This window comes from Manis pentadactyla, chromosome 14, assembly GCF_030020395.1.
Source record: "Manis pentadactyla isolate mManPen7 chromosome 14, mManPen7.hap1, whole genome shotgun sequence".
Lineage (NCBI taxonomy): Eukaryota > Metazoa > Chordata > Mammalia > Pholidota > Manidae > Manis > Manis pentadactyla.
In genome coordinates this window covers 24,947,982-24,971,279 of record NC_080032.1, presented here as the reverse complement: position 1 = coordinate 24,971,279, position 23,298 = coordinate 24,947,982, and the positions used below count along the sequence as shown (strand labels likewise).

The following is a 23,298-nucleotide window of genomic DNA, read 5'->3' as shown; positions in this document are numbered from 1 at the left end:
TGGCAGGCAGCCTTCTAAAACAGCCCCAGTGACCCACCTCCAGGTGTTCACACCCCTGGTATAAATCCCTTCCAAGACTGGTCTCTGCCTAGCTACTTGCCTCTAATGAGCAGATGACCACAAAAGTGATGGGATGCCATCTCTGAGTGTACTGCTGGCATTCTCTGGCTCTTACCTAGTGCTTGCTCTGAATGCAGTCAGCTGCCATGCTGTGAGCTGTCCTACAGATATCCACAGAGCAAGGAACCAGGGACAGCCTCCACAAAGAATCCTGCCACCAGTCACCAGAGTGACCTTGGAAGCACATCCCTCCCCATTGCAGGGGAAAGCCTTGACATGAAACTACAGTAACAGAGGACACCTGACTGCAGCCTGTGGGGACCCCAGCCAGGGGACCCAGCTGAGCTGTGCCCGGGTTCCTGCCCCACAGACCACAGAAAGGGTAAGCAAATATGTATGTGATGGTTAAGGTGCTCAGTTCTGGGGTCATTTGCTAAATAGCAACAGATAACTTATACACATGCTTATAGGCGATTTCTAACTTTTGTACATTCCAAATGTCTTATTTGAATTGTGAATTGTCTCCTGATTTTATAGTGACGTCTGCGGTATAAAAGTTTATTTTCTAGTATAAAAATTATAAAAGTAATGAATTTCCAAGTTGTCACCCAGATTTAATAATTATCAACATTTGGCACTAATTTCAGACTACATATTTAAATTTTAATTGAATTTTCAATCTTTCTCTTTAAGAAGTCCTTTCTACCCCAAAATCATAGTCTCTTTCTAATGATCTTAGTTTTCTTTTTCAACTTAGATCTTTATTGGAGTTAAGATAGAAACTGACTAGTTAAAATATGAATAACCGAGAAATGGGGTGTGCAAGATGGCGGCGTGAGTAGGATGGCGGAAACCTCCTCCCAAAACCATACATACTTTGAAAATACAGCAAATACAAGAATTTCTAAAAGAGAGACCAGAAGATACAGTCAACAGCCAGGCGACATCTACATCTGCAAAAACTCAGCATCTCACAAAAAGGGTAAGATACAAAGCCGTGACCCAAAGGGACCTGAGTGCTCCCCCCACCCCAGCTCACCAGCAGGAGGAAAAGAATCAGAGTAGGGAGTGAAAGTACAAGACTGCTAAATAACCAGCCCTAGAAATCTGCACCAGGAGCACAGGCACACATAGCATGGTGTACTGGATATTAGAGAAATGGAAAAGTAAAATCCAAGACTGAGACTGCGAGTGGGTCCCCACAGCTGGCTCCCCTGGGACAAAATAAAAGCCTTAAAGGGACTTTAAAAGTCATAAAGGGACAAGAGTTTAACCGGTGGACAAAATTGTCCTGGCACACTCAGCTCAGCAGTCTGGGAATCTTAAGGAACTTCAGGAGCCCTAAACCCCTGGGTGACAATGCAGCTCCAAAGCCCCTCACAGTGATAAGCAGTCTGCTGTTCATTCCCCCCTGCTGGCACAGTAGGCAAACCGGCTGACCCACCATTGCTACAGATCAGCCAGGAAGCAAACCCACCCACAGCAACCAAACAGACTCTTCTCCCAGTGTGCAGCTAACTGGGCCAGATTCAGAGGCTGCCCTCTGCATGTAGCCACAAGGCATAGGCAGAGAAAACCGGAGCAAAGTCCGGAAGTCACAAAGGGGTGCCGTTCTCAGAAGAGAACATATGCCGCACACCTGCAACCCCCACAGTGCCCTAGGCCATCCCAAGGGCTGCCACGCATAGGGCAGCTCAGGGGATTAACCCACCGACTGCTCCCTGTGTGCAGTTAACTGGCAGAGGCAGCAGAGAAGGGCAAGGCAACCAGCAAGGAGGAAAAGACTTTGTTCTCCCAGCTGACACATGTGCCACTTGCTGGAGATCACTTCTATCGCCATGAAAAGGCAGAAGAACATGGCCCAGTCAAAAATCACTCAAATGCCAGAGAGAGGGCCTGGCAAAATAGGTATATAACCAATCTTCCTGAAAGGAGCTTGTAGGGAAATATGCACAAGCTAAGGGATGAAGTCCAGAGGGAGATAACAGAAATGAAATAATCAATGGAAGGACTCAAGAGCAGACTGGATGAGGTGCAAGAGACTGTTAATGGAATAGAAATCAGAGAACAGGAATACAGAGAAGCTGAGGCAGAGAGAGATAAAAGGATCTCTAGGAATGAAAGAATATTAAGAGAACTGTGTGACCAATCCAAACGGAACCATATTCACAGAATAGGGGTACCAGAAGAAGAGAGAGAAAAAGGGACAGAAAGTGTCTTTGAAAAAATAATGGCTGAAGACTTCTCCAAGCTGGGGAAGGAAATAGGCTCTTAGACCATGGAAGCCCACAGATCTCCCAACACAAGGGACCCGAGGAAGACAACACCAAGACATATAATAATTAAAATGGCAAAGATCAAAGACAAGGACAGGTTATTAAAGGCAGCCAGAGAGAGAAAAAAGATCACCTACAAAGGAAATCCCATCAGGCTATCATCACGCTTCTCAACAGAAACCTTTCAGGCCAGAAGGGAGTGGCATGATATATTTAATGCAATGAAGCAGAAGGGCCTTGAACCAAGATTACTGTATCCAGCAAGATTATCATTTAAATTTGAAGGAGGAATTAAACAATTTCCAGATTCACAAAAGTTGAGGGAATTTGCCTCCCACAAGCCACCTCTACAGGGTATGTTAAAGGGACTGGTCTAGATGGAAGTACTCCTAAGGTTAAATAGATGTCACCAGAGGAAATACACAGCAAAGAAAGCAGACCAACCAAATACTAACTAAAGGCAAAAAATAAAATCAGCTATCTACAAAGCAGTCAAGGGAAACACAAAAGAGTACAGAATAAAACACTTAACATATAAAGAGTGGAAGAGGAAGAATAAGAAGGGAGAGAAATAAAGAATCATCAGACTGTGTTTATAACAGCATAATAAATGAGGTAAAGTTAGACAGTTAGATAGTAAAGAAGCTACCCTTAAACCTTTGGTACCACGAAACCAAAGCCTGCAATGGCAATAAGTACACATCTATCGATAATCACCCTAAATGTAAATGGACTGAATGCACCAAACAAAAGACACAGAGTAATAGAATGGATAAAAAAGCAAGACCCATCTATATGCTGCTTACAAGAGACTCACCTCAAACCCAAAGATATACACAGACTAAAAGTGAAGGGATGGAAAAAGATATTTCATGCAAACAATAGGGAGAAAAAAGCAGGTGTTGCAGTACTTGTATCAGACAAAATAGATGTCAAAACAAAGAAAGTAACAAGAGATGAAGAAGGACATTACACAATGATTAAGGGGTCAGTCCATCAAGAGGACATAACTATTATAAATACATATACACCCAACACAGCAGAACAGATGTAAGTGAAACAAATACTAACAGAATTAAAGGAGAAAATAGAGTGAAATGCATTCACACCACTCAATCGAAAGGACAGATTAACCAGACAGAAAATAAGTAAGGACCAAGAGGCACTGAACAACACACTAGAACAGATGGACCTAATAGACATCTATAGAACTCTACACCCAAAAGCAGCAGGATACACATTCTTCTCAAGTACACATGGAACATTTTCCAGAATAGACCATATACTAGGCCACAAAAAGAGCCTCAGCAAATTCTAAAAGACTGAAATTCTACCAACCAACTTCTCAAATCACAAAGGTATAAAACTAGAAATCGATTGTACAAAAAAAACAAAAAGACTCACAAACACACGGAGGCTTAACAACATGCTCCTAAATGATCAATGGATCAATGACCAAATTAAAACAGAGATCAAGCAATATATGGAGACAAATGACAACAACAGCATAATGCCCCAACTTCTGTGGGACACAGCGAAGGCAGTTCTAAGAGGAATGTATATAGCAATCCAGACCTATTTAAAGGAAGAACAATCCCAAATAAATAGTCTAAAGTCACAATTATTGACATTGGAAAAAGAAGAACCAATGAGACCCAAAGTCAGCAGAAGGAGGGACATAATAAACATCAGAGAAGAATAAATAAAATTGAGAAGATTAAAACAATAGAAAAAAATCAATGAAACCCAGAGCTGGTTCTTTGAAAAAATAAACAAAATAGATAAACCCCTAGCCAGACTTATTAAGAGAAAAAGAGAATCTACACACATCAACAGAATCAGAAACGAGAAAGGAAAAATCATGACGAACACCACAGAAATACAAAGAATTATTAGAGAATACTATGAAAATCGATATGCTAACAAGCTGGAAAATCTAGAAGAAATGGACAACTTCCTAGAAAAATACAACCTTCCAAGACTGACCAAGGAAGAAAAAGAAAATCTAAACAGACCAATTACCAGCAATGAAATTGAATCGGTAATCAAAAAACTACCAAAGAAGAAAACCGCCAGGCCAGATGGATTCACTGCTGAATTTTATCAGACATAAAGGGAAGACATAATACCGATTCTACTTAAAGTTTTCCAAAAAATAGAAGAAGAGGGAATATTTCCAAACTCATTCTATGAAGCCAGCATCACTCTAATACCAAAACCAGGCACATACCACAAAAAAAGAAAATTACAGACCAATATCCCTGATGAACATAAATGCAAAAATACTCAACAAAATATTAGCAAACTGAATTCAAAAATACATCAAGAGGATCATACACCATGATCAAGTGGGATTCATCTCAGGGATGTAAGGATGGTACAACATTCGAGAATCTATCAACATCATCCACAACATCAACAAAAAGGACAAAAACCACATGATCATCTCCATAGATGCTGAAAAAGCATTCAACAAAATTCAACATCCATTCATGATAAAAATTCTCAACAAAATGGGTATAGAGGGCAAGTACCTCAACATAATAAAGTCCATATATGACAAACCCACAGCCAACATCATCTTTTCACCTAAGATCGGGAACAAGACAGGGATGCCCACTCTCCCCACTTTTATTCAATCATAGTACTGGAGGTCCTAGCCATGGCAATCAGACAAAACAAAGACATAAAAGGCATTCAGATTGGCAAGGAAGAAGTCAAACTGTCACTATTTGCAGATGACATGATATTGTACATACAAAACCCTAAAGAATCCACTCCAAAACTACTAGAACTAATATCTGAATTCAGCAAAGTTGCAGGATACAAAATTAATACACAGAAATCTGTCGTTTTCCTATACGTTAACGATGAACTAGCAGAAAGAGAAATCAGGAAAACAATTCCACTCTCAATTACATCAAAAAGAATAAAATACCTAGGAATAAACCTAGCCAGGGAAGTCAAAGACCTATACCTTGAAAACTACAAGACACTCTTAAGAGAAATTAAAGAGGACAGTAACAAATAGAAATTCATCCCATGCTCTTGGCTAGGAAGAATTAATATTGTCAAAATGGCCATCCTGCCTAAAGCAATCTACAGATTCAATGTAATCCCTATCAAAATACCAACAGCATTCTTCAAGGAACTGGAACAAATAGTTCTAAAATTCATATGGAACCACAAAAGACCCCGAATAGCCAAAGCAATCCTGAGAAGGAAGAATAAAGCAGGGGGGATCTTGCTTCCCAAATTCAAGCTCCACTACAAAGCCACAGTTATCAAGACAATTTGGTACTGGAACAAGAAGAGACCCACAGACCAGTGGAACAGAATAGAGACTCCAGACATTAACCCAAAAATATATGGCCAATTAATATACGATAAAGGAGCCATGGACATACAATGGGGAAATGATAGTCTCTTCAAGAGATGGTGCTGGCAAAACTGGACAGCTACATGTAAGAGAATGAAACTGGATCACTGTCTAACCCCATACACAGAAGTAAACTCCAAATGGATCAAAGACCTGAATGTAAGTCATGAAACCATAAAACTTTTAGAAAAAAACATAGGCATAAATCTCTTGGACATAAACATGAGCAACTTCTTCATGAACATATCTCCCCAGGCAAGGGAAACAAAAGCAAACATGAACAAGTGGGACTATATCAAGCTGAAAAGCTTCTGTACAGCAAAGGACACCACCAATAGAACAAAAAGGCATCCTACAGTATGGGAGAATATATTCATAAATGACATATCCAATATGGGGTTGACATCCAAAATATATAAAGAGAGCACGCATCTCAACAAACAAAAAGCAAATAAGCCAATTAAAAACTGGGCAGAGGAGCTGAACAGACACTTCTCCAAAGAAATTCAGATGGCCATCAGGCACATGAAAAGGTGCTCCACATCGCTAATCATCAGAGAAATGCAAATTAAAACCACAATGAGATATTGCCTCACACCAGTTAGGGTGGCCACCATCCAAAAGACAAGCAACAACAAATGTTGGTGAGGATGTGTACACTGCTGGTGGGAATGTAAATTAGTTCAACCATTGTGGAAAGCAGTATGGAGGTTCGTCAAAAAATGAAAAATAGAAATACCATTTAACCCGGGAATTCTACTCCTAGGAATTTACCTTAAGAATGCAGGAGCCCAGTTTCACAAAGACATATGCACCCCTATGTTTATCGTAGCACTATTTACAATAGCCAAGAAATGGAAGCAACCTAAGTGTCCATCAGATGAACAGATAAAGAAAATGTGATACATATACACAATGCAATATTATTCAGCCATTAGAAAACAAATCCTACCATTTGCGATGACATGGATGGAGCTAGAGGGTATTATGCTCAGTGAAATAAGCCAGGTGGAGAAAGACAGGTATCAAATGATTTCATTCATCTGCACAGTATAACAAAGAAAAAACTGAAGGAATAAAACAGCAGCAGACTCACAGAACCCAAGAATGGACTAACAGGTACCAAAGGGAAAGGGACTGGGAAGGATGGGTAAGAAGGGAGGGATAAGGGGGAAAAAGGGGCATTACGATTAGCACACATAATGTAGGTGGGGTGGGGCACAGGGAAGGCAGTACAACACAGAGAAGACAAGTAGTGATTCTATAGCATCTTACTACACTGGTGGACAGTGACTGTAATGGAGTATGTGGTGGGGACTTGATAATGGGGGGAGTCTAGTAACCATAATGTTGCTCATGTAATTATACATTAATGATACCAAAAAATATATATATGAATAACCATTTCCCCAGCATCATTTACTGAGTAAGCAGTCATGCTCTCCCTCTGCAATGTGTTGAGCACCTTTGTGCACTGGGATGTTTCCAGGTTCCCTGTTTGTAAATCTTAATAAGGGAAGACAATAGAGATAGCCTGAGTCTTGCTGCCTACTAAGATTTCCCCTGCTTGTTCTTTAAAATTGTTAATTTTCATCCTTGCCCTTTTTGTAATTTTTCAGATTAGTTTATCAAGTTTCATCAAAAAACTTTTTGCAGATATTTTAATTGGAATTACATGAATTTTACGGATTAACTTGGAGCAAATTACCACATTCTAATATCAAGTCCTACCAATTATGAGGATAGTATACCTGTCTACTTATTTGGGTGAATTTTTATATGCTTCAATAAAGTCATATAATTTTTTTCCATAAAAGTCTTTCATACATTTGTTAACCATGGGTGTATTCCTTGGTACATCTGCCACTATCATAGATGGCATCTTTCAAAAAATACTTTGTAACTGTCTTATATAAAATAAAGCTATATATTTTTTATACTATTTCTTACCTAGTGGTCTTATTCAAAAGTCTTATTAATCAAAACAATTTCTGGGTTTCCTTTCCTTTTCTGTGTTAACAATTATATTATCTGCAAATGAGGTGTTTTACATCTCCCTTTCAATCCTGAAAACTTAACTTCTGTTTATGCTGGCCAGGGCCTCTATTGAACAGAAGTGGTGGCAAAAGGCATCCACTTCTTGTTCCTTAGTGTAACACCTCTAATTTGGCCATCAAGTATGATATTTGCTACTGAGCTTTGATAAATAAGAGCTTATCAGAGAAACCATCTCATCTCATCTTTTCTGATTTTGATTACTCAAAGCTTTATCCTGAACAGATCATAGTTTATCAAATGTCCTTTTCTCATCTATTTGAGATGGTCCCAGGGTTCTTCTCTTTTAATGATTAAATTATATTTTTCCTAAGATTAACTAAATTGAAGGTTTCTAAAGTTAAAGGATACCACCATTCCTAGCATAATGCCTGTACGGACACAATGTTACTGCTTTTATGCTCTGCAGAATTTAGTTTATTGCTATTCTTGCATTTGGTGTTCATAACTGCCAATGGCCTGGCTCTTCTTTCTCATCCTTGCCTGTCAGTTTGTCCCCAAGATAACCAGTGTTACCGAGGTTACCATATGAGCTAAGGAGCTTTTTCCTTATTCTCTGAATATAATTTGTTTAAAAAGTTTGGAAAATTCCTCTGACGAACCATTTGAGTACAGTGTTTGTTTCTTTTTAACTATGATTCACCTTTTTAATGGTTAAAGTTCTGTATAGCTTTTCTGTCTTAGGTTAGTTGGAATAATTCTTCTAGACACTATCCATTCCACCTAACTTTTCCAATTGTTAAGCAAAAAAAGTAGTTATATTATTTTAGGTTTTACTGTACTTCAATTATGTCTGTTTTCATTAAAATAAAAACCAAAGTATCTACCTTGGCAAAGGTTTGTCTATTTGGTTAAGTCTTCTCCAAGATAGAAGCTGTGGTTTTAGTTTGCTTCACTCACACTGCTCCTACCTGTGTAGCTTCTTCCTACTTCTGTTTACTCTGTTCCAAATTCTTAAGCAGGAAGCTTACTTAACTTTCTATTTTTCTGTTCTAATACATACATTTAGATAGTGTGCACATACTCTTACCAGTGCATAAGCTGCTCACCACACATTTTTATAGTATTTTCATGCACTTAGTATTTCTAATTTCCATATGACTTCTTTGATCCCTTTTTCCAAACAACATGATCTGTACATAAATTATTTGGAATCTGTTACAACTTACTTTTTGGCATATGTATAATCATTAATTTATATATTCTTGAAAATAATGTGTAATCTGATTACTGAGCCCAAGGTTTTGTTCATTAATTCTTAGTTACTAAATCTAGTTCATTGTGTCACTCCAACCTTACATACTTCTACTAGCTTTTGTTCTGCTCAATCTGTCAGTTGAGAGAAATGTGTTAAAACTTCCCAAACTGATTGGAACGTCAATTTCTTCTTCTAATTAGGTAAATCTTTACATAATTTAATTTGAACCTCAACTATTAGAATTATGTATTTCTGGTGAATTGTGACTTTCAGTATTACTTAATAACTGTCCTTATCCCACTAATACTTTTGGCTTAAAGATTATTTTTTCTGGTATTAATATAGCCACATCAGCTTTGTTCCAGTTAACATTTATTTGGTATGTAAGTTTTTTCATCCTTTTAACCTGTGCCCCTATCTTTTAGGTATAGCTCTTATAAATAAGATTAAGTTAGATTTTAAAAATCCAACCCAAGAGTTTAGTTTTTAGCAGAAGAGTTTGTATACTACTCTGGTTTAAAGCTTTTCATTTGCAACACCTGAGAATTTCCTCTTTGCTTTTCTGATTTTAGCTTAGCCTCTCATTATACTATCCTCGATATTTATTAGCACTTCTACATATTTTTGTTTTGCAGTTTAGAAAACTGAAGTCCCAAGGTATAGTGATTCATTCCAAGTCACTAAGTCTAATTAGTACACCCTATATTTACATATAAGATAGTTCCTGACTGCAAACCAATAACTCACAATGTGTTTCTTATCACAAAAGAACGCTGGGGGGAATTAAAGGGTAAACCCTCAAGGTATACATTCTAGATGTTTTTGGGAAGCACCTACCATTGTTGACAGCAGCATAGATAGGGACCTATAGGACCCTGCCCACCCTGACTGTGGTGGCCTCACCGCCCTGGCCTGGCCCTGTCACCTGTCTCCTGCCTTCACAGATGAAAAGCTCACTGATCTTCTTCTGCTTATAGACATCATTCTTCTCCAGCAGCTTTTTGTGCAGCCAGTCAGGGTGTTTGACACGAGGCACTGGGTTCTTCACCTACAGGAGGTTGGAAGGCAGTCAAGGTCATGTCTGACTCCTCTGGTCTGGGCTGGGCCCAGGGTCCTGTGCCTATAAGCACACTGGGCCTTTTCCTGGTGCACAGGCTCACCTGCTGCAGAGCGGCAGGTATGGTGATGATCTTCTGTATCGCACTTCCCAGCCGCTCAATGTAGTAGTCCCAGTCCAGGATCTGAGCACACAGGATGCCGGCCACAGTGGGGAAAAGCAGCAGCAGCTGTGCTCACACTGCCGAGCACAAAGCTGAAGGCCTCGTGAATTATTAAACCCTCCCAGAAACTCTATGACAACAGGTGCCCCACCTCACAAAGGAAACTGAGGCAGAGACAGAGTTTAAGTGACTCTCCAGGCTCAAAGAACCAGTTGGTGGGTGCACCAGAACCCAAACTGTGCTAGATCCAGAAGAAATAAGGGTCCCCTGCAGCTTACTTTTCTAGCTTTGCCCCAAAGCACAACTATTTGCTTGCCCTGCTATGTATCAGAAAGAAGGAAGTCAAGAGTGAAGACTCCAGACAGAAAGGTGACCTGAGGCAGGCATGCCCTGCTCTGTCTAAGCTTCTATAGTAAAAAACAAACCAGTACTCACTGCCCGAATATCAAAGTCTTGAAGAGAAGAACTCTTCAGCCACTTCCGGAGAAAATGCTTCCTCACTGTGGGCTCTGCCTGGAAAATGGCAAGTGGGATGGCCCTGGGAGAGAAGAGGCACAGAGCTCACAGACACGGAAACCTCTCCAACTCTGACCACAGAGCTGTTCAGTGTGTATGTGTTGTACATGGAAATAAAGACTTACAACTGAGTTGTAACTTATGTCTTTACTTAATGTTGTTATTTTGCATGAACTCTAACTTATAGCCAATGTTTATTGTATGTAATAACTAAATAATACTACATCATATTAAAATACCATGGTTTAATGTACAATCCCACCATTGGCCATTTGCTCTGTCATGTTGCTAACAAAGCTGCTTATAAACGTCTTTACAGAAATTATAGTCCCGTACGCATGCACAGAATTACACATCTCTAAAACATTTTCTTGTGAACTATCAGAGAAACTTGGAACACAACAAACACCTGTGCACACCATCTAGTCCTACCAAACTCTAAGCCCCTTCACATGGGAAAAAATATGGATGAGCATGAAGCTCCTATGCACCCTCCTGACCCTCCTCATACAGAACCAACACGATCAATGCTATGCATGCTCTTCTTCTCCTACTTGTATGCATCCGTGAGGAAAGAGGAGTACTGTCCATGTCTGTATACTTTGGTAGATGCACGTATACTGCATACACCACCCTGCAACTTGTTTTGTTCATGTGTTTTGAGATCTATCTGTGCTATAACATATAACTGTGATCCAATCATTCCAACTCCTGTTTAAAAAACACATTTATCCATTTTTGGTTGATGGACACTTCTGATATTCCCGCATTTACCTATTAATCACAAGGTAAGCACACAAGTTGGTTATGCAGGGCATGGCCCCAGAAGTGGTGGACAGAGGTGAATTCAGGTATTTTTTACTGTGCCATACACTGATTTCTAAAGTGACAGTCCCCTACCCCATCTGCACAGTGTGAGCATGATCTATGTGGTCACCAACAACTGGTATCATCAGACTTTCTATTTCCAACAATTAGGTGCTTTTAAAAACTGCATTTCCTGATTACTGTGAGTTTTGGACATCTTAGCATGTATGACCATTCACATCTATTTCCCATGGGTTGTCTTACTGATAGGTAGGAATCCTTCCTTTCACTCTGTCTATAGTCCATCTTAGCCTCATACTACATTCCTTTCCCTCTGTTATGACTGTCAGGTTTCATTTTAAGGAAGTTATCTGCTGTGCTTCATTCTCTTCCCTCCAGGACTCTCTAGTGCAGGAGAGAATGCTGAATTATTGAAGTTTCTGGTTTTATCAGTTACCAATCTCTGTACTGCAAAACACCCCAAAACTTGATGGACTAAAATGATTACTTGTTTGCTTATGAGTCTGTAGTTTTGGTGTCTCACCTGGGGTCACTCAGGCAGCTACAGTGGCCACCTGAGCAGGTGTGGCTGTTGGTGCCATCAGCTCAGCCTCCCTCAGCACACAACTGCCCAGCCTCCGTAGTCTGGGCCTCCCCTGGCACACAATCACCCAGCCTCTGGAAGGCCACCCTAGGCATCAAGAGGGCAAGAACACGACCACAAGGCTTCTTGCAACCAGAGTTCAGAAGTTAGGGTTATGCCACATTCCTCTGGTCACAGCAAGTCACAGGGCCACCCAGACTCATGTGGGAGGAACAATGAGGCCCATTACAAGACCATGAATGCACTGTGAGGCCGTCTGTGAAACCATTCTCGATAATGCCCAATACCTCCTACACCTGCTCTCATTCTCAAGATGAGCCCATGGAGCTACTTCTAGTCCTTGAGATGCTGGGATAAAGCTCTGCCTTGGCCACACATGACAGGCTGCGACAACTCCTTGCTTTCATCTATACAACAACAGGAAAAGCATGCCCATGATACTACACACCTCCTAGCTCACCAAGCATGGTTGCACAGCTCTACAGCCCAACAAGCACTGGGTGATAAGACACTGCCTGCTGGCCCTAATGTTTGCAAGTTGGGACTGAAAGCTACTAACCCAATGCAACCCTTTGCTGTTGCCTTTGAAGTGATCCAGAAGCTGGAGGACATGTCCTCTTGTCAGTAATGGGAGCTTGGAGATGAGGACCTAACCTTGCATGGGAGCCTTACATGCTGGAGCATTATGTGGATTCTCCAGCCAGGGTAGCATCAGCCTGGAAGGTGTGAGGGACACAAGGCCCTGCCCTGACCCTGAAACTGGGCCACTGAACTGGTCCTCCAACACAACCCACCTCACTATGCCCAACTGAGAGCACTTTCAGTCAGACCCAATACCCAGGTTTCTGGGGCTCCAGTGGACAGGCTCACCACAGTCTCAAGGGTCCCACCAGGTCCCCAGCAAACCCTGTCATATGACCTGCTGTCCCTCCCACACCTGTTCTTTCTAAGAAGTGCTCTGTGTGGTGGCAGATGCCATTGGACCAGGTTTTCAACGCAAGCATCTGAATCCCTAAGGAGGGCCTTTCTTAACCTTAGCGCCTTACCTCTCTGTAACTGGAGACCCCTCCGGCTTCCGGGAGATGATGTAGCGGCAGCTCAGCCCCGCGTCTTTTACCATCTGGTCTCCCAGGAACTCGGCCAGGCGCTTGGCTGTGCTGATGGATGTGGACTTCTGCTCCCCATAATCTTCCAGCTTCCGAGACATGGAACGGTTCTCAGAGATCAGCTCGAACAGCTCAGAATCAGGCATGTTAGCAGCCTGGAGGAGGAGGCAATGGGAAAAACATCATGCAGAAGGAAAGAGCCTCCCCACTGACTCACTAGGACTTCCCTCACGTGGGGTCCTGGGTTAATCTGGCTGATGAGCTTGAGGATCAGTGCCAGGGCTATCCCCTACCCATCTACAGGAATCCTCAGAGAAATACCACACCTTAACTTTTATTTTATTAGACTGTGCAAGATTATCAACAAATACTTATTAAATTATTTGCATCAAAGCTGCAGAAAAAGGAGAGTTAATGTTTCTCCTAAAAGGAAGAGAAAGATGGGAAATGAGGACCAGAAAGGACAAAATAAAAAGATTGTTCCTGGAACAAGTGAGGGACCAGTGTACCCTTCAGCTCAGATAAGCCAACACTGCCCTTAGACTGTAGGAATAATGTGGGCACACAAACATGTCCATTTATAGGGCCTACCAAGAGTTCTATAACATCAAAGATGTTGATTTGACTGTTCGTAAGCTTTTCTCTCATGAGTCCCTTTATTATCATGTTATTTGCTTCCTCCACAGAATTCTGTCACTGGATATAGAAGTGGAGGGGGTTCTAAAGGCACTGGAAGTCCTGGGAAGTCCAGAATTGGTCAGGTGCTCCTCCACCACCTTGCTCTCTGGGAGCTCAGGGAACACAGGTCCCTCTGCCCACAGGCTCCCTCGGGGCCAGGTGACTAAGAAGGTGGCCCCACCTTGCTATACAGCACATCCAGCCAGTAATCAGCCACCTTGGCGACGGAGCCATATACTTCTTCCAGGGTGCTGCCCTTGAGGAAAGCCTCGAACACCGAGGACTGGAAGATTTTGATCAGCTGTAGTTCTCCACGGCGTTTGACCTCGAAGCCCTTCAGCTCAGCCAGGGAACCATCCTCATTGAACACAGCATATCTAGGAACAGAGACCAGCACAGCTGAGCTGGACATGCAGGCTATTTTTCACTGGCCCTCTGCCTTCCTCCTTCTCTTTCTGACCCTCCCATAGAGTATCCATCAAGCAGCAAACATCTCTCCACACTGAGGTTATGCTTTCCAACATAAAAATGACTTAAGGCCCTGCAGAATCAGAATTGAACAGGTAGAACAGAGCTGGTGGCATCAGTGTGCACAAAAAACTTTCCAAACTGAATCAAAAAGACCAAGAAATAGGACTGAAGTCTGTGCCCATCCTAGCTCCCGGCCCATTTTCTGGGCCAAAACCTAATCTGTACATTTCCTTTCTCAAGCACAAAGACTTTGGGATTACTACCTCTTCTTTAGTTTCTTGCCTTCTTCTTTAGAGGCTGGAAGGATCATGGCAAGGTAGGGCCCATCAACCTCAAAAAAGATGCTGTTCTCTGAGCGGGTGACATAGGTGAGCGAGGCAGGCTCAGCCAGCTCCTGGTACTGATCATTGGTGAAGCCTTCCTGCATGACACGAAAGACGAGAGGCAGCTGCGCTATAATTCCCATAATTCCCCAACCTGGAGGCCACCAGCTGCCCTTTCCAGAGTAACTGGATGAGCAAACGGGGGCTCTTCTGTACAACAGACACCACTCGGCCAGAGTAAGGGATCAAGTACTGATGGTCCAATGTGGATAAAGCAAGGCACATTCTGCTAAATGCAGAAGGTTACACATCATGTTTCTATTCATAGCACATTTTGGAAAAGGTAATTTTATTTCACCAAGAACATTTGGTGTAGCCAAGTGGGGAGAGTAGCTGATGACAAAAAGGAGGCACCTGGGAACCTCTGAGCCTGCCCCGTGCTGCCAGACTCATGCCTCTACATGTCAGTCAAACGACAGAGCCACACTCTAGAGTGATTTTCACTGCAGGCAAACTAAAAAAACACTCAACTGGAATGTCAAGTGACTCCAAGAGAGCCTGCAGACTAGGGCAAATGAATCCAACTGCATTACAGACATATGCCAGAACCCAACCGAAGGGCTGCAGGAGAGGGGGCTGCCTTACATAACTTTGGAAAACCTGTTTTAACCGAGCAATATAAGATGGAAGACAAAGCGGGGATGGGCGGAAGATGGCGGCGTGAGTAGAGCAGCGGAAATCTCCTCCCAAAACCACATATATCTATGAAAATATAACAAAGACAACCCTTCCTAGAATAAAGACCAGAGGACACAGGACAATATCCAGACCACATCCGCACCTGAGAGAACCCAGCGCCTCGCGAAGGGGGTAAGATACAAGCCCCGGCCCCGCGGGAGCCGAGCGCCCCTCCCCCCAGCTCCAGGCGGGAGAAGAATAGGCAGAGCGGGAGGGAGACGGAGCCCAGGACTGCCGAACACCCAGCCCCAGCCATCCGGGACAGAGTGCAGGGCCCTGGATACTAGGGAAACAGGGCAGCAAGAACAGTGAGCGGGCACCAGAGGCCGGGCGCCGGAGGACATAAGAAAAGCATGCGACCAATTTTTTTTTTTTTTGCTATTTTGTATTGGCGAGCGCTTTTTGGAAGTCTTAAAGGGACAGGGACCCCAATACTAGGGAAACAGGGCAGCAAGAACAGTGAGCAGGCACCGGTGGCCTGGCGCCAGAGGACACCAGAAAAGCAAGCAACCATTTTTTTTTCTTTTTCTATTTTGTTTTGGCGAGCGCTTTTTGGAAGTCTTAAAGGGATAGGGACCCCAATACTAGGGAAACAGGGCAGCAAGACCGGTGAGCAGATGCCTGAGGCTGGCGCCGGAGAATAAAGAAAACCGAGCGGCCACCTTTTTTTTTTTTTTTTTAATTAAAAAAAATTTTTTTTGATTAAAAAAAATTTTTTTTTTTGTGGTCGTCGTTTTGTTTTGGCGGATGCTTTTTGGAAGTCTTAAAGGGGCAGGGAGGAACACTTAATCCAGAGGTAGGGAATCCAGGGATCTCTGGGCACCCTAACCCCTGGGCTGCAGGGAGCAGGGAGGCCCCTTACGGAGATAAATAGCCTCCAGGCCGCTCCTGCTCCAATGCGACTCCACCACTTTGGAGTAGCTGCCCGAGCCAGGCCACGCCCACAGCAACAGCGGAGATAAACTCCATAGCAGCCGGGCAGGAAGCAGAAACCCTGTCTGCGCGCAGCTCCCCAGCACAAGCCACTAAAGCTCGCTGTTCTCCCAGGAGAGGAGGGCCACAAACCAACAAGAAAGGAAGTCCTTCCAGCCGTCACTCGTCCCAGCTCTGCAGACTATTCCTATCACCATGAAAAGGCAAAGCTACAGGCAGACAAAGATCACAGAGACAAAACCAGAGAAGGAGACAGACCTAGCCAGTCTTCCTGAAAAAGAATTCAAAATAAGAATCATAAACATGCTGACAGAGATGCAGAGAAATATGCAAGAGAAATGGGATGAAGTCCGGAGGGAGATCACAGATGCCAGAAAGGAGACTGCAGAAATGAAACAAACTCTGGAAGGGTTTATAAGCAGAATGGATAGAATGCAAGAGGCCATTGATGGAATTGAAACCAGAGAACAGGAACGCATAGAAGCTGACATAGAGAGAGACAAAAGGATCTCCAGGAATGAAACAATATTAAGAGAACTGTGTGACCAATCCAAAAGGAACAATATCTGTATTATAGGGGTTCCAGAAGAAGAAGACAGAGGAAAAGAGATGGAAAGTATCTTAGAAGAAATAATTGCTGAAAACTTACCCAAACTGGGGGAGGAAATAATCGAACAGACCACAGAAATACACAGAACCCCCAACAGAAAGGATCCAAGGAAGACAACACCAAGGCACATAATAATTAAAATGGCAAAGATCAAGGACAAGGAAAGAGTGTTAAAGGCAGCTAGAGAGAAAAAGGTCACCTATAAAGGGAAACCCATCAGGCTAACATCAGACTTCTCGACAGAAACCCTACAGGCCAGAAGAGAATGGCATGATATATTTAATACAATGAAACAGAAGGGCCTTGAACCAAGGATACTGTATCCAGCACGACTATCATTCAAATATGACGGTGGGATTAAACAATTCCCAGACAAACAAAAGCTGAGGGAATTTGCTTCCCACAAACCACCTCTACAGAACATCTTACAGGGACTGCTCTAGATGGGAGCACTCCTAGAAAGAGCACAGCACAAAACACCCAACATATGAAGAATCGAGGAGGAGGAATAAGAAGGGAGAGAAGAAAAGAATCTCCAGACAGTGTATATAACAGCTCAATAAGTGAGCTAAGATAGGCAGTAAGACACTAAAGAGGCTAACCTTGAACCTTTAGTAACCACGAATTTAAAGCCTGCAATGGCAATAAGTACATATCTTTCAATAGTCACCATAATGTTAATGGGCTGAATGCACCAATCAAAAGACACAGAGTAATAGAATGGATAAAAAACCAAGAACCATCTATATGCTGCTTACAAGAAACTCACCTCAAACCCAAAGACATGTACAGACTAAAAGTCAAGGGATGGAAAAACATATTTCAAGCAAACAACAGTGAGAAGAAAGCAGGGGCTGCAGTACTAATATCAGACAAAACAGACTTCAAAACAAAGAAAGTAACAAGATATAAAGAAGGACACTACATAATGATAAATGGCTCAGTCCAACAAGAGGATATAACAATTCTAAATATATATGCACCCAACACAGGAGCACCAGCATATGTGAAACAAATACTAACAGAACTAAAGGGGGAAATAGACTGCAATGCATTCATTCTAGGAGACTTCAACACACCACTCACCCCAAAGGATAGATCCACCGGGCAGAAAATAAGGACACGGAAGCACTGAACAACACAATAGAGCAGATGGACCTAATAGACATCTATAGAACTCTACATCCAAAAGCAACAGGATATACATTCTTCTCAAGTGCACATGGAACATTCTCCAGGATAGACCACATACTAGGCCACAAAAAGAGCCGCAGAAAATTCCAAAAGATTGAAATCCTACCAACCAACTTTTCAGACCACAAAGGCATAAAACTAGAAATAAACTGTACAAAGAAAGCAAAGAGGCTCACAAACACATGGAGGCTAAACAACACGCTCCTAAATAATCAATGGATCAATGACCAAATCAAAATGGAGATCCAGCAATATATGGAAACAAATGACAACAACAACACTAAGCCCCAACTTCTGTGGGACACAGCAAAAGCAGTCATAAGAGGAAAGTATATAGCAATCCAAGCATATTTAAAAAAGGAAGAACAATCCCAAATGAATGGTCTAATGTCACAATTATCCAAATTGGAAAAAGAAGAACAAATGAGGCCTAAGGTCAGCAGAAGGAGGGACATAATAAAGATCAGAGAAGAAATAAATAAAATTGAGAAGAATAAAACAATAGCAAAAATCAATGAAACCAAGAGCTGGTTCTTCGAGAAAATAAACAAAATGGATAAGCCTCTAGCCAGACTTATTAAGAAGAAAAAAGAGTCAACACAAATCAACAGTATCAGAAACGAGAAAGGAAAAATCACGACGGACCCCACAGAAATACAAAGAATTATTAGAGAATACTATGAAAACCTATATGCTAACAAGCTGGGAAACCTAGGAGAAATGGACAACTTCCTAGAAAAATACAACCTTCCAAGATTGACCCAGAAAGAAACAGAAAATCTAAACAGACCAATTACCAGCAACGAAATTGAAGCGGTAATCAAAAAACTACCAAAGAACAAAACCCCCGGGAAAGATGGATTTACCTCGGAATTTTATCAGACATACAGGGAAGACATAATACCCATTCTCCTTAGAGTTTTCCAAAAAATAGAGGAGGAGGGGATACTCCCAAACTCATTCTATGAAGCTAACATCACCCTAATACCAAAACCAGGCAAAGACCCCACCAAAAAAGAAAACTACAGACCAATATCCCTGATGAACGTAGATGCAAAAATACTCAACAAAATATTAGCAAACCGAATTCAAAAATACATCAAAAGGATCGTACACCATGACCAAGTGGGATTCATCCCAGGGATGCAAGGATGGTACAACATTCGAAAGTCCATCAACATCATCCACCACATCAACAAAAAGAAAGACAAAAACCACATGATCATCTCCATAGATGCTGAAAAAGCATTTGACAAAGTTCAACATCCATTCATGATAAAAACTCTCAGCAAAATGGGATTAGAGGGCAAGTACCTCAACATAATAAAGGCCATCTATGATAAACCCACAGCCAACATTATATTGAACAGCGAGAAGCTGAAAGCATTTCCTCTGAGATAGGGAACTAGACAGGGATGCCCACTCTCTCCACTGTTATTTAACATAGTACTGGAGGTCCTAGCCACGGCAATCAGACAAAACAAAGAAATACAAGGAATCCAGATTGGTAAAGAAGTTAAACTGTCACTATTTGCAGATGACATGATATTGTACATAAAAAACCCTAAAGACTCCACCCCAAAACTACTAGAACTGATATCGGAATACAGCAAAGTTGCAGGATACAAAATCAACACACAGAAATCTGTGGCTTTCCTATACACTAACAATGAACCAACAGAAAGAGAAATCAGGAAAACAACTCCATTCACAATTGCATCAAAAAAAATAAAATACCTAGGAATAAACCTAACCAAAGAAGTGAAAGACTTATACTCTGAAAACTACAAGTCACTCTTAAGAGAAATTAAAGGGGACACTAACAGATGGAAACTCATTCCATGCTCGTGGCTAGGAAGAATTAATATCGTCAAAATGGCCATCCTGCCCAAAGCAATATACAGATTTGATGCAATCCCTATGAAACTACCAGCAACATTCTTCAATGAAATGGAACAAATAATTCAAAAATTCATATGGAAACACCAAAGACCCCGAATAGCCAAAGCAATCCTGAGAAAGAAGAATAAAGTAGGGGGGATCTCACTCCCCAACTTCAAGCTCTACTATAAAGCCATAGTAATCAAGACAATTTGGTACTGGCACAAGAGCAGAGCCACAGACCAATGGAACAGACTAGAGAATCCAGACATTAACCCAGACATATATGGTCAATTAATGTTTGATAAAGGAGCCATGGACATACAATGGTGAAATGACAGTCTCTTCAACAGATGGTGCTGGCAAAACTGGACAGCTACATGAAGGAGAATGAAACTGGACGATTGTCTAACCCCATATACAAAAGTAAACTCAAAATGGATCAAAGACCTGAATGTAAGTCATGAAACCATTAAACTCTTGGAAGAAAACATAGGCAAAAACCTCTTAGACATAAACATGAGTGACCTCTTCTTGAACATATCTCCCCGGGCAAGGAAAACAACAGCAAAAATGAACAAGTGGGACTACATTAAGCTGAAAAGCTTCTGTACAGCAAAAGACACCATCAATAGAACAAAAAGGAACCCTACAGTATGGGAGAATATATTTGAAAATGACACATCCGATAAAGGCTTGACATCCAGAATACATAAAGAGCTCACACACTTCAACAAACAAAAAACAAATAACCCAATTAATAAATGGGCAGAGGAACTGAACAGACAGTTCTCCAAAAATGAAATACAGATGGCCAACAGACACATGAAAAGATGCTCCACATCGCTAATTATCAGAGAAATGCAAATTAAAACTACAATGAGGTATCACCTCACACCAGTAAGGATGGCTGCCATCCAAAAGACAAACAACAACAAATGTTGGCGAGGCTGTGGAGAAAGGGGAATCCTCCTACACTGCTGGTGGGAATGTAAGTTAGTTCAACCACTGTGGAAAGCAGTATGGAGGTACATCAAAATGCTCAAAACAGACTTACCGTTTGACCCAGGAATTGCACTCCTAGGAATTTACCCTAAGAATGCAGCAATCAAGTATGAGAAAGATCAGTGCACCCCTATGTTTATCGCAGCACTATTTACAATAGCCAAGAATTGGAAGCAACCTACATGTCCATCGATAGATGAGTGGATAAAGAAGATGTGGTACATATACACAATGGAATACTACTCAGCCATAAGAAAAGGGCAAATCCTACCATTTGCCGCAACATGGATGGAGCTGGAGGGTATTATGCTCAGTGAAACAATCCAAGCAGAGAAAGAGAAATACCAAATGATTTCACTTATCTGTGGAATATAAGAACAAAGGAAAAACTGAAGGAACAAAATAGCAGCAGAATCACAGAACTCAAGAATGGACTAACAGATACCAAAGGGAAAGGGACTGGGGAGGATGGGTGGGTAGGGAGGGATAAGGGGGGGGAGAAGTAGGGGGGTATTAAGATTAGCATGCATGGGGGGTAGGAGAAAACGGAGGGCCATACAACACAGAGAAGGCAAGTAGTGATTCTACAACATTTTGCTATACTGATGGACAGTGACTGTAAAGGGGTTTATAGGGGGGACCTGGTATAGGGTAGAGCCTAGTAAACATAATATTCGTCATGTAAGTGTAGATTAGTGATACCTAAAAAAAAAAAAAAAAAAAAAAAAGGGCAGTTCCTGTGTGGTAACCTCCAATGAGTTCTACACAAGGGTATAAAGGGCATATAAAAGTGTAGGCAAAGGGTCTGTGTTTATACAGAGGATCAAAGCCTAATTTGGCTACCCCGAAAATGAACTAAGATACGATATGAAAAAGAACTTCCAACATCAGCACTCTCTGGAAGACTCATGCCAGAAGAGGATCATCAAAAAACCCCAACAAAGATCCACGCACTGCTACAGGTGTAGATGCACTCATCCCACCAGTTCCTGGACTTGCCATGGGAATGAAGGAGATATCTAAGCTGGCCTGTGCATACAGTAAAACAACAAATTTGACTGGATCTATACTGTTGGAACTCAATCAAGAATTAGGAGAAGTGCAAATTGTAGCGCTCCAAAATCTTACAACTACAGACTATTTACTGTTAAAAGAACATAAGGGATGTGAACATTCCCCCGGAATGGGTTGTTTTAATTTGTCTGATTTCTCTCAGACTGTTCAAGTTCAGTTGGACAATATACACCATATCATAGATAAGTTTTCACAAATGCCTAAGGTGCCTAACTGGTTTTCTTGGTTTCACTGGAGATGGCTGGTAATTACAGGTATGCTTTGGTTATGTAACTATACTCCTATTATGTTAATGTGTGTGCGCAATTTAAGTAGTAGCTTAAAACCTATACATGCTGAAGTTACTCTACAAGAAGATATGTCAAAGAAATAATCAATCTTCCCATGTTTTCTTCCACCTGCTACTTCTATAGCTTTTCTTCTTCCTTCCTAATTACAATCCTTAAATAGAATTCGTGCCTCATATCAAATTTACCGAGTATCATAATTCTTCCAAGTGGTAAAGATACCTCAAGACAAATGCTGGGCATAGAAGCCACAGGGCATAAATAAGCAAAGAAATAAAAAGCTAACCATTTCAAACAATAAGGCTTCTCTCTCACTTACCAACTTTACATTTCCCTGTATGGCCCCGGAAGATGACTGGTTAGCCAGAGACGGGTAAGATTCCTCAAGGGAGGAACAACCTAAGACAGGCACAGTCGCAGGGGGGTCATCAGGTGAGAAATTGGGGATCAACAGAGGTGAGGCTTAGAACCTCACCCCCCCTGTTCTGAGAGAAATCTTCTGTATACGTGGATGTTTTATTGCCCTTGTCTAGCTTGGATTAACACATAGTCTACAGGCAGACACCTGATCATCTACATTTGCTCTCTTACAACACTAAACTATGTTTTCTACCTTTATCTTGTATCTACCTACCACTTCAGCATTTTATTAAAAATAAGAATAATAAAGAGAGAAATGTGGTATCCACATATAAATCAAGTATAAAAATTAAATGAGTATTCATATTTGAACTGACTGTTTATAGTTCATAATGCATGAGCAAAACCGAAAGTTTCTGTGATGACTGCCCTTGTACTGTTCACCATGTAACTTATTCACTATGTAAGAATTTGTTCTCCATGTAAGAACTTGTTCGTTATGCCTCAGAAGATTGGAGACTGA

General features: G+C 41.5%; 1 protein-coding gene across 2 annotated transcripts in view; it reads right to left on the bottom strand.

The window, feature by feature from the left end:
- Positions 1–23,298, bottom strand: part of POLE (DNA polymerase epsilon, catalytic subunit) — an 83,235-nt gene that overhangs the window by 31,016 nt on the left and 28,921 nt on the right. Inside the window, exons 24-29 of one of the 2 annotated variants that reach the window (XM_036921916.2) lie at positions 14,634–14,791; positions 14,081–14,276; positions 13,162–13,376; positions 10,624–10,726; positions 10,129–10,209; positions 9,894–10,016 (exon numbers count right to left, since the gene is read on the bottom strand). In XM_036921916.2, coding sequence (XP_036777811.2) covers positions 9,894–10,016; positions 10,129–10,209; positions 10,624–10,726; positions 13,162–13,376; positions 14,081–14,276; positions 14,634–14,791 — 876 coding nt within the window. The remainder of the gene's footprint in view (positions 1–9,893; positions 10,017–10,128; positions 10,210–10,623; positions 10,727–13,161; positions 13,377–14,080; positions 14,277–14,633; positions 14,792–23,298) is intronic. The other variant, XM_036921917.2, reaches the window with a different exon arrangement.